The 14292-nt window shown below is 45.4% G+C and overlaps 1 protein-coding gene and 2 long non-coding RNA genes across 3 annotated transcripts; all 3 read left to right on the top strand.

Moving 5' to 3' along the window:
* The first annotated feature begins 391 nt into the window (after positions 1-391).
* ephx4 (epoxide hydrolase 4) lies at positions 392-6716 on the top strand. The gene is made up of 7 exons (XM_052073129.1): positions 392-803; positions 2521-2606; positions 3150-3307; positions 3578-3706; positions 3864-3967; positions 4726-4874; positions 6037-6716. Exons 1-7 carry the CDS (start codon positions 558-560, stop codon positions 6275-6277), a joined length of 1113 nt encoding a protein of 370 aa, XP_051929089.1. The 5' UTR covers positions 392-557; the 3' UTR covers positions 6278-6716.
* Positions 6717-8640: 1924 nt separating this feature from the next.
* LOC127605552 (uncharacterized) lies at positions 8641-10580 on the top strand. The gene is made up of 4 exons (XR_007963611.1): positions 8641-9251; positions 9328-10041; positions 10080-10337; positions 10375-10580. It is a non-coding gene; the product is annotated as an uncharacterized LOC127605552 (long non-coding RNA).
* A 22-nt stretch (positions 10581-10602) lies between these two features.
* LOC127605553 (uncharacterized) lies at positions 10603-11565 on the top strand. The gene is made up of 3 exons (XR_007963612.1): positions 10603-10671; positions 10746-11377; positions 11415-11565. It is a non-coding gene; the product is annotated as an uncharacterized LOC127605553 (long non-coding RNA).
* The last annotated feature ends 2727 nt before the right edge of the window (positions 11566-14292 follow it).

The following is a 14292-nucleotide window of genomic DNA, read 5'->3' as shown; positions in this document are numbered from 1 at the left end:
GCATTTGCAATAAAGTCATAAACCAATCAATTTTCGGGAGCATATTTGGATTAAAAAAAATGATTGTAGATGTTTTAAATTGGATACTTACAAATCATGCATTTAAAAATATATATATTTTTTTTTTAATGAACGTGTTATACTCTAATATATTGAAACAAGTATTTTTAAAGATATAAATTCTCCCCCCCGCCCTCTCGCCTCCACTTAAGTCTATGAACGACCTGACCCATCGATCCAATACTTTAAATACACGGCATGTTTTGTGTGTGTGTGTGTGCGCGTGTTGTGTGTGTTTGCATTTCATTGGGCTGTATGTTTATGACAGCAGCCTCCAAAGAACCTTCAAAGAACAACAACAACACCCTCCCACCCCCTCCCTCCCTCCCTTTCCCTTTTTTTTTTTCTTCCTTCCTCTCCATCGTCCATCCCATTGAGCAGCTCGTCGTCCGGGATCCTCCCTCCCTTCGCTCCGTTCCCTCTTCTTCTTCTTCTTCCTCCTCCTCATCCTCTCCATCCCTTCCGAGACGCATCCGGCGACGCCGCGCGATGCGACAATGGCGCGTCCGCTGCGCACGTTGCTGCCTCCGCTGCTCGTCCGCCTGGCGCTGCGCCTGCGACTCTGCGCCTACTGGTCGCTCGTCGGCGCCTTTTGCGCGCTTTGCGGCGCCGCCGCGCTGCTGCGCCTCTGCTGGAGCGCCATCGCGCGGCCGACGGCCACCTTCCGCTGGACGCCGCGCGAGGCGCCGCCGGCGTGTCTGCACGACACGTCCTTGGGCACGCATTGCTACGTGCGCATCAAGGTGAGTGAGAGAGAGAGAGGTGCGCGGGGGGAGGGCGTGCGAAGGGGCTGCTTCGGCGGCGTCCGTGAGGGCGCGCACCTTGAGTCGTGATCGCTGAGGCTGCACGCGTGCGAGTTTTGTTTTTGTCTGAATCCCGCCCGTGTGCACGGAACTTCGCTCCGTGAATTATTGCCGTTGCTCTTGCGTCATCGGTATTGTCATCAATGGCGCCCGCTGGCTAGACACTCGATTAGCTGCGCTCGGAATGGGATCCAATACAAAGTCAAGGGTGTCAAAGTCGAGGCCCGGGGGCCCGATCCGGCCCGCCGTGTCGTCTTATGTGGCCCGCAAAAACAAATCAAACATGTCAAGTTCCATGATGCTCGCTAAAGCCTGAACCAACATTTCAAACTGTCGTACGTTATTCTTGACTTCTGATTTTAAAACTTGTTATTCATCCATTTGTTGTGGGCGACCCGGTAGTCCAGTGGTTAGCACGTCGGCTTCACAGTGCAGAGGTACCGGGTTCGATTCCAGCTCCCGGTGTGGAGTTTGCATGTTCTCCCCGGGCCTGCGTGGGTTTTCTCCGGGTGCTCCGGTTTCCTCCCACATTCCAAAAACATGCGTGACAGGCTGATTGAACACTCTAAATTGTCCCTAGGTGTGAGTGTGAATGGTCATTCGTTTCTGTGTGCCCTCTCCCCAGGCCTGCGTGGGTTTTCTCCGGGTGCTCCGGTTTCCTCCCACATTCCAAAAATATGCATGGCAGGCTGTTTGAACACTCTAAATTGTCCCTATGTGTGAGTGTGAGCGTGGATGGTTGTTCGTTTCTGTGTGCCCTGCGATTGGCTGGCAACCGATTCAGGGTGTCCCCCGCCTACTGCCCGAAGACGGCTGGGATAGGCTCCAGCACCCCCCGCGACCCTAGAGAGGATCAAGCGGCTCGGAAGATGAATGAATGAATGTTGTGTGCTGTGTATGTAAAATGTGGAGGTGATTAAACATTTGTATGGTTTCTCAAAATTCATAACAGCCCTCTAAGGCAAACCAAAACGATATGCGGCCCGCGACAACAACCCCAAAAAAATGTCGGGGGTGGATGGATCACGCCTGGGTGAGTTTCAAATGCGTTCACGTGTGGGGGCAAATTTTGGGTGGATGCCTTCGTGAGGTTTGCACACCAGACACTTGATTAGGTACGCGCTGGTAATCGGATTCCTTTTCGGCTGAGGATTTGAAGCTTGGGTTCGGGTTTTAAGATGAGAAAACCTCGATTTGTCTCAGAATGGGGAAATTCCCAATTTACAGCAGTGAAGTTATTAAAAGGGAGAAAGTCAACGGATAAAAAAAAAATGCTCATATTACAAATGGGGGAGTGGAGGGGTGTCCAGGTTTTCAGGACCGTATTCAATTTATGGAGTGTGTTAGGATTTTAAGTGAGCCTTTAAAGCAAATATTGGATTGGGGTTGCAAATTAGGGCTCGGGTAAGGGTTCCGGCAATTTTAAGGTTTCATATTAGCATTTAGTCTGTGTTGGGGGGCTCAAGTCTGGCTTACCGTTTCCATCACCGGTTCGGATTTTAAAGCGGGGTTAACTTTTCAAGCCTGACTTGACGCTTTGAAGCAGGGAGTCAAACACTGACTGAAGCCAATTTCGGTGTGCGAGACCCAATTGAAAATGTGATGATGATGATGATGATGATCATGGCGTCCATTTTGTGGTCTTGCGTGCCCACAGGAGTCGGGTCTGAGGTTCCACTACGTGGCGGCGGGCGAGCGGGGCAAGCCCCTCATGCTCTTCCTGCACGGCTTCCCCGAGTTCTGGTGAGTGAGCCGCTCCACCGCCACCTTTTTTTTTTTTTTTTTTGCGTTTCTTTTCCCATAAATTGTAAAAAGCGCTTTGCGGATCCGCCCGCTCCTCCAAGTTGTCTTCATAGCCCCCCCACCCCTGCGGCGTTTGGATTATGATATAAGAGCATCATAGATTGGGGTCAACGACGTTGTCGGGTTGCGTGGGCGTCTCTTCGCTGTATGCGGGAGCCACGTCAAGGCAATTTGGTTTTCACTTCTCCGGAGAAATGGGCATGTCATTTGGGGGGGAGAAAAAAAAAACTTGGTGCCCCCCCCCCCTTCCAAAAAAAAGGAACAAATTGTCCTAAATGCCGCTGTCGCTATCCATCAGATCGTGATGTCAACACTGCGTAGCGACGCTTTAATGGCTAACTTATGCAAAATGTATTATGATTGATGGTGGTGATGCCCCCCCCCCCTTTTTTTTTTTTTTTTTTTTTTAAATGTATCTCGCCGTGTTCCCGAGAATGTCTGTTTCGGTTCCAAAAATCATGCCTCCGGTCGTTGTTGCCGCAGGTTCTCCTGGCGCCACCAGCTGCGCGAGTTCAAGAGCGAGTTCCGAGTGGTGGCGGTGGACATGCGAGGTTACGGCGAGTCGGACGTGCCGCTCGCCGCCGACAGCTACAGACCCGAGCTGCTGCTCACCGACGTCAAGGACATGGTGGAGCACCTCGGTGAGCAGACCGCGCGGACGCCGTGCAGGGGCGGTCGCCATGGCGACCAACCGGCCGGCTGGACAGCGGCGGCGCTTTTTGGGCCCTGAAATGAGTGACGGCTTGGCTCAAATGCGGTCGCCGTGGTTACGGACTTGTGACCGCTGGCGACTTTGCTTCACCTGGCCGTCCTCCTTTTTTTTTGTTTTTCTCCAGCTTTTCCTCCCACGTTTTCCTTTTCGGTCTTATTTCTGTTTTTATTGTTTTTTTTTCCTCTTTGTGGGTTTTGAGGTTACAACCGTTGCTTCCTGGTGGGTCACGACTGGGGCGGCACCATCGCGTGGTTGTTTGCCATCAACTACCCGGAGATGGTGGTCAAGCTCATCGTCCTCAACTGTCCGCACCCGTCTGTCCACGCGGGTAACCGTCCAATCCTTCTTTCTCTGAGGCCCGGGCGGCTGCAAGTGATTTTGCTTTAATTTGTCGACCTTAATTTGCATGTTTGGCCTCTGCCTTCCTCCTCCTCCAACTCATTCTTTTTTTCCCCCCCTCTCCTTCTTATCTTCTGGTGGTTCAGACTACGCCTTGCGTCATCCCAGCCAGATGTTGAAGTGCAGTCACTTCTTCTTCTTCCAGCTGCCTCGCCTGCCCGAGCTCATGCTCTCCATTGACGACTTCAAGGTGCTCCTTTCTTCCCCTTTGACCTTGGCCCGCTTCAAGGTCATCCCTGTGTCTGTTCGTTCTGTGTGTGTGTGTATGTGTGTTTCCCACTTTCTGTGGTCTATTTTAAGAGTGCATCAGAGTGAAGGCTAAAAATAGAAGCGTAGAGGGCGGGGGTGGTGGGGGGGGGGGGGATCAGCAATCTTCTGTGGAAAATCCGTTTGCCTTAGGAGTATTTTTTATCTTCCGGGACCTTTTGTTGTATTTGGAAGTGGCAATCCAGGTGCTCACAAAAAGGTGACACGGGGCCATGGAAATGTTCTGTCTTGCAAACTAAAAATGGTTTCTTCAGGGAAAAGGCAGTTTGCTGTCAAGTCGGTCGACGTTGGCTCCCGAAAACGCCACCTTAAACGGAAATCAAGACTTTCCATCGCGTGATGTTGCTATCGCTACATCCCACTATTTGTCACGGAACCGCTAAATCCTCTCGACAAATCCATTCAACCACCAGAAATGTTCTATGTCCTGTAAATATTGCCAGAAGCGAGTCAAAGTTCTTGTCGGTGTCCCCACACTTTTTTTTTATTGGCAGTTGATGAGACCGAAAGGTGGCGTTACATAACACGTCCATATGGAGGTGACGCAGTGTGTGTGTGTGTTTGTTTGTTTGTGTTGTGCTGTCAGCGGGAAGTCGCAGCCCGGCCACGTAAAGTGAGGGACACGCTGGCTTTCTCTTCTCTCATGACTCACGCCATCTTTTGTCTTTTCCACCTACCAAGGCTCTGAAGGCCTTGTTCACCAGCCGCAGCACCGGAATGGCCCGCAAAGGGAGATGGCTGACGACGGAGGAGCTGGAAGCGTACCTGTACGCGCTGTCGCAGCCCGGAGCCTTGACGGCCGCGCTCAACTACTTCAGGAACGTTTTCAGGTGGTTCCCTTCAATGCCGTTCAGATTTGGTTCGAGTTGATGCGGTTGCAGTTAATATGCGATTAATTAATTAATGGAATTAATTAATTGCGGTTAGAAGGTTTGTGACGGTTCGACTTGAGTTGGTCAAAATGGCGGCCGGTGCAGTTTGTTCATCACGTTTAATCGGGTCAATATTCCGTTTTGTTTTTTTTTTTGCTTTGCGTCCCTCGTGTGTCCTTGTTTTCGAGAGTCCCATGTCGCCGCTGCCTGCTTCGACACGGCCCGTTGTGCCCGCGTGTCACCTTCAACGCCCGCGGCCGGGCCGTTGCCATGGCGACGTATCACAGGGAGGTGCTGCCATGCAAAAAAAAAATCCCCCCCCCCCACCCCCCACCCCCTCCCCTTTTAATATACTTTAAACGAAGGAACGTGATGAGGTGCCAGCCTGATGGGCTCTCGGTTAGCAGTGCTGCCTCACAGTTGGCAGGTTGCGAGTTGAAATCTCAGCTGCAGCCTTCCTGTGTGTCCATGCGGCCAGTTTGTCCATGCGCGTCGACATTTACAGGCAACCAGTCAAGGGCTCTGGACCCTGATAAGCGCCCAACCCACCCGCCACCCTGAGGATGAGTCGCGTGTGGCGCCCCCTAGTGTCGGACCGGAAAGAAGGCAAACGACAACAACAACTTATGAGCAAAAGGAGCACAAATGTCATTCGACGCATATTTGAATGAATGAACCCATCACACATGAACGAGCCAACCATCTGCTGCCCAATCACGCCGCTGCTTTTTATAGCACGGAACGGCGTGGGGCTGTGGGGGGGGGGGGGCGAAAAAGACGACAAAACATGACCTTCTACCGCTATTTTCCCATCCATCACTCCGTAGATTTCACACTACTGATTTTTATTTATTTTCCTGACAGATCAGCTTGCAAATTACCCCAATATTTATGATGGGGGGGGGGGGGGGCACCGTGTAGTCAGGCCACAACGTTGGGTGTTTTTGTGATACGGGTGACTTGCTCGCTTGCAAGCTTTGACATTTGCTCACCCCATAATGTCGCTCCACAGAGTTGTGTGGTTCCATTAAAAAAAAAAATCCGTTTTAAAGAAGGCGATGGGTACGTTAAAAAAAAAAGTGTCCTTTTAAACTCCAGTTTGCCTCCGCTATGATTCCAGCTCTCTGCCGCTGAGCCACAACCAGGTGCGGTCTCCGGTGCTCCTGCTGTGGGGCGAGCGCGACGCTTTTGTGGAGCAGGAGATGGCCGAGGCGTGCCGCGTGCACATCCGCAGCCACTTCCGCCTCAACGTTATCTCGGGGGCCAGCCACTGGCTGCAGCAGGACCAGCCCGACATCGTCAACACGCTCATGTGGATCTTCCTCAAGGAGGGCGACGGCCGCAAGGGCCACAGGAACTGACGGACGGACGGACGGGCGGGCGGGCGGCGGCGACCGCGCAATCGCCAGGTTCAAAGCACACTTTGGGGGGCGGATGCTGTTGAGAAGGACGCGGGGTGAAGACTTTCATTGTTTACAGTGCAACCCAAATCCACATTTTGTTTGATCACAGGCTTATTTCAAAATGGAATCAATTCTTTTTCACTTTCAGAATATGAGGAGAGGGAAAAAATGTCATCGACTTATGTAAATAAGGCTGACACCCATCAAAAAGAGGACAAGGCGGAGGCACGGTTCAGCCAGCATCACACATGGCACCTATTTATTTTTTGTTGTTTCCACTTCCTGCATCTTTTTTTCTGAAGGGGTGGACGTGTACTTCCTGTTTTGTACCACCGCATGCATTGCGAAATTCACACAGCGACCATTTTGATTTTATAAATAAATCCACTTCCTGTCACTTCTTGTGAAGTTCTTTCTAAAAGTAGCTGCTGTTGAAAATGGAGGCCTTTTGTTCTGAAACAAAACACTAGGAATAGAAATCCAGGTGCTGCTATAAATAGAGTCGTACGAGAACAAACGCACACAAAGATGACGTCATCGCTTTGCAGTGTTGTGTGTGTGTGTGTGTCCACTTTGTTTAAAACCTAATCGTCCCTCGCACGTGCTCCTTCCATAGTGTTGTTTCATTCCGAAGGGCCACAGCCAGCTCATATATAATCACTCCGCAACGTCGCGTTCATCCGTTTGGGTTCTGGGGCACCACGCCAGTTATTTGTTCTGCACCATTTGTCTCAATTCTTGAAATGTTGACAATGTTTTGTGTGTGGGTATTGTTTTTTTTGTTTTTAATTGTGATGGTATCTGGAATTTGCATTGATACGTTGTGATGTATTAGCCAGCGTAAAGGTCATCGCGGTGTCTTGTCATGCCTGTGCGCCATTTAGGAGATTACTCATATTCGCATGCACATGCACACTGCTCATCTTAGCCTAACCTGAGTTGGCATCAGACCTTGGTGCTCACCTCGTGGAGTTACCGAGATGCAACACAACACAACGATGAATCACCCAAAAGTTATCCAAAGATAATTGCAACATTCTGTCGACCGCACTTTTTTAATTTTTATCAAGACCAATCAAATTCGTGGTCGGTAATGGTTCCGCGTCCGTCCTCTAGAGGGTGCTAAGACCGATTATTTTATTTACAAATACAGTACTCACCATTCAGTTAACTAAATAGCCAGGTTGTGGGGAGGGGGCTTTAATGGCCTAACAGTTTTTTTCTCCTTTCAATTATTTTAATTGTCATTAGTAATCTAAATGGCTGCACTGTGTTTTACTTTTTTCCTCCTATCTATACGATTTTTTTTTTTTTATGTCATAGGTTACTACTTTACATTTTTCCACATGGCGGTATTTTTTTTTTTTACTGAATTTATCTTGCATTTTTTAATCGTCTGCATTGCCATGTTTGTTTGTTTTTTGAATGGCAAGACAGAATTTTTTTTTTTTTTAAGTGATGTCACTGCCGTTTCGCCATGAAAGCATCATTCGCTGATACACACGTGTCGGATTGTGCAGGTGTCCCTGATAAAGTGGGCGTCATTCCATAAAAAGTGCACAATGAGTCACGTGTGAAACGTCAAACACATCCAACATCTCACTGTTTGCTTGGTTGGCTTTCCAGCACAAAATACTGCATGTGTGGAATTTTTATCCCTGACGGAGAAGAAGCGAAGACGGGGGGAGCCGGGTCAGGAAAACACACGAGCTCGGTCTCCTTGCTGAGCTTCCGCGGACTGGACCCAGTAGTGGCTCCAAAGTAGCATAGTCCACTGGAGTCCATGTTTGCGCCTCCGGGCTCAGAGACGAAGCGCTGTCCTTAACTTCCACCGCGCCCGCTTTAACGCGGGTCGACGTCCATCCAGGGAACTGCTGGAGTGGCCTCGGGGCTGCAGTCACCAAGGACGCTCCATGAGTTCACTTGCTCCATGATCCCTGTTGCGATGTGACACTATGAGGTGATATTCGGCAACATGTGATGTTATGTTGTGAAATATGACGCCCTAACGATATGCATCAATGTGTGAGGATACGGTATGTGGTAAGAGCGTACAGTATTTACAGTAGTCGCTGGTCGGGTATCTCATGGCGATCCTGATCCCGTCTGCTTGGATGTAATTGATCTAAATATTGTTAGCTTGTTATCAGCCGACTCATCATCCTCTTTTTTTTTTCCATAGGAAGGAAATACGAAGATGATCCAATCAAAGACCACCTTGATTCGATTTGCAATCATCAAAGACAAGCTCATTACAACCAGTCCTGAGGACCAGTCTGTGTTGACGTTCTGTGGAGCTTCACTATGTGTACAAACCCTTTTGAGTTTTGCTCATGTTCTAAATACAACTACCCAGTCAGCAAAGGCGTCTGGCCCGGATTCGGCATGAAGTTGGCACAGCTGGCCTTGAGTCGGCACTGGCATAATGCATGTGGGCCAAACACGGCCCAGGAGTGGCAAAGGAGGCACTGGGTTGGGTCCGGCAAACCAGATGAGGGCCAGTTGTGGAGTGAAGTATTTGGGCCAGAAATCAATTTACAACTCGGGCCTGTATATGGCCAGCCAGTATTGAGCCACCCTTAAATGCAGTTTCAGATTTATTTTTTCAACACACAGCCTTGTTTTACAATTGCACACCGATTTTCTTTATAAATCTTGTTTAATCATTAAGTGCATTGCGATATTTTTCAATACCAATTATTTGTTAAAGTTTGTACAATCAATGGGATCAGTTGCAATGCATTTATTGGAATGATAAAGGTAAATTGCACATTTGTTGAAGGAAATGGAAGGTGCTTCATGAATTTTTTTGTAAAACATATGTTCATTAAATGTCAACATTTTCCAAATGTTCTTGTGCTTCTTTATACCAAAACAAAGGAAAGACATGTTGTTTTGGTTCTTTATAGCAAAGTATGGTATCATTTTAATGGTCCGGCCCACTTGGCATCTACCGAGGCCGTATGTGGGCCACCATGTGAATTGAGTTTGACACCAGTGATGTGTAGTAAGGTGTTTTTAGCCGAAAAAAACGACCATGTATAGTAAGGCGTTTTTAGGCGAAAAAAAACCACCATGTATAGTAAGGCGTTTTTAGATGAAAAAAAACGACCATGTATAGTAAGGCGTTTTTAGATGAAAAAAAACGACCATGTATAGTAAGGCGTTTTTAGATGAAAAAAAACGACCAGGTATAGTAAGGCGTTTTTGGACGAAAAAAACGACCATGTATAGTAAGGCATTTTTGGACGAAAAAAAACGACCATGTATAGTAAGGCGTTTTTAGCCGAAAAAAAACGACCATGTATAGTAAGGCGTTTTTCGACGAAAAAAAACGACCATGTATAGTAAGGCGTTTTTAGCCGGAAAAAAACGACCATGTATAGTAAGGCGTTTTTAGATGAAAAAAAACGACCATGTATAGTAAGGCGTTTTTAGATGAAAAAAAACGACCAGGTATAGTAAGGCGTTTTTGGACGAAAAAAACGACCATGTATAGTAAGGCATTTTTGGACGAAAAAAAACGACCATGTATAGTAAGGCGTTTTTAGCCGAAAAAAAAACGACCATGTATAGTGAGGCGTTTTTGGACGAAAAAAACGACCATGTATAGTAAGGCGTTTTTGGACGAAAAAAACGACCATGTATAGTAAGGCGTTTTTAGCCGAAAAAACGACCATGTATAGTAAGGCCTTTTTGGACGAAAAAAACGACCATGTATAGTAAGGCGTTTTTGGACGAAAAAAACGACCATGTATAGTAAGGCGTTTTTAGCCGAAAAAACGACCATGTATAGTAAGGCCTTTTTGGACGAAAAAAACGACCATGTATAGTAAGGCGTTTTTAGCCGAAAAAAAAACGACCATGTATAGTGAGGCGTTTTTGGACGAAAAAAACGACCATGTATAGTAAGGCGTTTTTGGACGAAAAAAACGACCATGTATAGTAAGGCGTTTTTAGCCGAAAAAACGACCATGTATAGTAAGGCCTTTTTGGACGAAAAAAACGACCATGTATAGTAAGGCGTTTTTGGACGAAAAAACGACCATGTATAGTAAGGCGTTTTTAGCCGAAAAAACGACCATGTATAGTAAGGCCTTTTTGGACGAAAAAAACGACCATGTATAGTAAGGCGTTTTTGGACGAAAAAAAACGACCATGTATAGTAAGGCATTTTTGGACGAAAAAAAACGACCATGTATAGTAAGGCGTTTTTAGCCGAAAAAAAAACGACCATGTATAGTGAGGTGTTTTTGGACGAAAAAAACGACCATGTATAGTAAGGCGTTTTTGGACGAAAAAAACGACCATGTATAGTAAGGCGTTTTTAGCCGAAAAAACGACCATGTATAGTAAGGCCTTTTTGGACGAAAAAAACGACCATGTATAGTAAGGCGTTTTTGGACGAAAAAACGACCATGTATAGTAAGGCGTTTTTAGCCGAAAAAACGACCATGTATAGTAAGGCCTTTTTGGACGAAAAAAACGACCATGTATAGTAAGGCGTTTTTGGACGAAAAAAACGACCATGTATAGTAAGGCGTTTTTAGATGAAAAAAAACGACCATGTATAGTAAGGCGTTTTTAGCCGAAAAAAACGATCATGTATAGTAAGGCCTTTTTGGACGAAAAAAACGACCAGGTATAGTAAGGCGTTTTTGGACGAAAAAAACGACCATGTATAGTAAGGCGTTTTTAGATGAAAAAAAACGACCAGGTATAGTAAGGCGTTTTTGGACGAAAAAAACGACCATGTATAGTAAGGCATTTTTGGACGAAAAAAAACGACCAGGTATAGTAAGGCGTTTTTGGACGAAAAAAAACGACCATGTATAGTAAGGCGTTTTTAGCCGAAAAAAAAACGACCATGTATAGTGAGGCGTTTTTGGACGAAAAAACGACCATGTATAGTAAGGCCTTTTTGGACGAAAAAAACGACCATGTATAGTAAGGCGTTTTTGGACGAAAAAAACGACCATGTATAGTAAGGCGTTTTTGGACGAAAAAAACGACCATGTATAGTAAGGCCTTTTTGGACGAAAAAAACGACCATGTATAGTAAGGCGTTTTTGGACGAAAAAACGACCATGTATAGTAAGGCGTTTTTAGCCGAAAAAACGACCATGTATAGTAAGGCCTTTTTGGACGAAAAAAACGACCATGTATAGTAAGGCGTTTTTGGACGAAAAAAAACGACCATGTATAGTAAGGCATTTTTGGACGAAAAAAACCGACCATGTATAGTAAGGCGTTTTTAGCCGAAAAAAAAACGACCATGTATAGTGAGGCGTTTTTGGACGAAAAAAACGACCATGTATAGTAAGGCGTTTTTGGACGAAAAAAACGACCATGTATAGTAAGGCGTTTTTAGCCGAAAAAACGACCATGTATAGTAAGGCCTTTTTGGACGAAAAAAAACGACCATGTATAGTAAGGCGTTTTTGGACGAAAAAACGACCATGTATAGTAAGGCGTTTTTAGCCGAAAAAACGACCATGTATAGTAAGGCCTTTTTGGACGAAAAAAACGACCATGTATAGTAAGGCGTTTTTGGACGAAAAAAACGACCATGTATAGTAAGGCGTTTTTAGATGAAAAAAAACGACCATGTATAGTAAGGCGTTTTTAGCCGAAAAAAACGATCATGTATAGTAAGGCCTTTTTGGACGAAACAAACGACCAGGTATAGTAAGGCGTTTTTGGACGAAAAAAACGACCATGTATAGTAAGGCATTTTTGGACGAAAAAAAACGACCAGGTATAGTAAGGCGTTTTTGGACGAAAAAAACGACCATGTATAGTAAGGCGTTTTTAGCCGAAAAAAAAACGACCATGTATAGTGAGGCGTTTTTGGACGAAAAAACGACCATGTATAGTAAGGCCTTTTTGGACGAAAAAAACGACCATGTATAGTAAGGCGTTTTTGGACGAAAAAAACGACCATGTATAGTAAGGCGTTTTTGGACGAAAAAAACGACCATGTATAGTAAGGCCTTTTTGGACGAAAAAAACGACCATGTATAGTAAGGCGTTTTTGGACGAAAAAAACGACCATGTATAGTAAGGCGTTTTTAGATGAAAAAAAACGACCATGTATAGTAAGGCGTTTTTAGCCGAAAAAAACCGATCATGTATAGTAAGGCCTTTTTGGACGAAAAAAACGACCAGGTATAGTAAGGCGTTTTTGGACGAAAAAAACGACCATGTATAGTAAGGCGTTTTTAGCCGAAAAAAAACGACCATGTATAGTGAGGCGTTTTTGGACGAAAAAAACGACCATGTATAGTAAGGCGTTTTTGGACGAAAAAAACGACCATGTATAGTAAGGCGTTTTTAGCCGAAAAAACGACCATGTATAGTAAGGCCTTTTTGGACGAAAAAAACGACCATGTATAGTAAGGCATTTTTGGACGAAAAAAAACGACCATGTATAGTAAGGCGTTTTTAGCCGAAAAAAAAACGACCATGTATAGTGAGGCGTTTTTGGACGAAAAAAACGACCATGTATAGTAAGGCGTTTTTAGCCGAAAAAACGACCATGTATAGTAAGGCCTTTTTGGACGAAAAAAACGACCATGTATAGTAAGGCCTTTTTGGACGAAAAAAACGACCATGTATAGTAAGGCGTTTTTGGACGAAAAAAACGACCATGTATAGTAAGGCCTTTTTGGACGAAAAAAACGACCATGTATAGTAAGGCGTTTTTGGACGAAAAAAACGACCATGTATAGTAAGGCGTTTTTAGATGAAAAAAAACGACCATGTATAGTAAGGCGTTTTTAGCCGAAAAAAAACGATCATGTATAGTAAGGCCTTTTTGGACGAAAAAAACGACCAGGTATAGTAAGGCGTTTTTGGACGAAAAAAACGACCATGTATAGTAAGGCGTTTTTAGCCGAAAAAAAACGACCATGTATAGTGAGCCGTTTTTGGACGAAAAAAACGACCATGTATAGTGAGGCGTTTTTGGACGAAAAAAACGACCATGTATAGTAAGGCGTTTTTGGACGAAAAAACGACCATGTATAGTAAGGCGTTTTTAGCCGAAAAAAACGACCATGTATAGTAAGGCGTTTTTAGCCGGAAAAAAAAATATACATATACATGGTCGTTTTTTTCGTCGAAAAACGCCTTACTATACATGGCCGTTTTTTTCGGCTAAAAACGCCTTACTATGGTCGTTCAGAAAAACTAAACAAAAAATGACTTACTATATAATGTAATTTTTTCGGCTAAAAACGCCTTACTATACATGGTCGTTTTTTTTCATCTAAAAACGCCTTACTATACATGGTCGGTTTTTTTCGGCTAAAAACGCCTTACTATACATGGTCGTATTTTTCGTCCAAAAAGGCCTTACTATACCTGGTCGTTTTTTTCGTCCAAAGAGGCCTTACTATACATGGTCGTTTTTTTCGGCTAAAAACGCCATACTATACATGGTCGTAAAAATATTAATTCTGTGTCTTTTATGCATTTTTTCATTTTTAAATTATCTGTTTCATTTAATTTCTACAAATTAGTCACCTCCCCCCCCCCCCCCACCACGCACCCCCTGTAGTAGACCCTGACATTTCAATCTTTTTACAGTTAACGTCAACTGGCTGCGACAAATCAAGACCAATTAATAGAAATAAACAAACAAAGCAATCAAAACGTGACATCGTTGGCGGAGTTTAAGGGCAAATTCTGGGAGGTGAGTGAGACGTTGCACTCGTGGATTAAACCCGCGGCGGTCTCAGGTAATCTGATCCGACCCCCCCACAGCCACTCAGGCGCAAGCGTACAAGTCTCGCGTGCCCGGAGAGTGAGCATGAGGAGGGCGGGGTTGTGTGTTGCTATGGCGATGAAAGGTCCTTCCAAGCAGCTGCTGATTGGCTGACACATCACAGCACCCTTTTTTTTTTTCAATTCTTACCACAGCCCTCCCCATTTTTCTCACCCCCCGCCCCTAAGAGTTCCAATCACCAGAC

This window comes from Hippocampus zosterae, chromosome 8 (assembly GCF_025434085.1).
Source record: "Hippocampus zosterae strain Florida chromosome 8, ASM2543408v3, whole genome shotgun sequence".
Lineage (NCBI taxonomy): Eukaryota > Metazoa > Chordata > Actinopteri > Syngnathiformes > Syngnathidae > Hippocampus > Hippocampus zosterae.
Note: the sequence above shows the minus strand (reverse complement) of the source record. Positions and strands in the feature narration are given on the sequence as shown.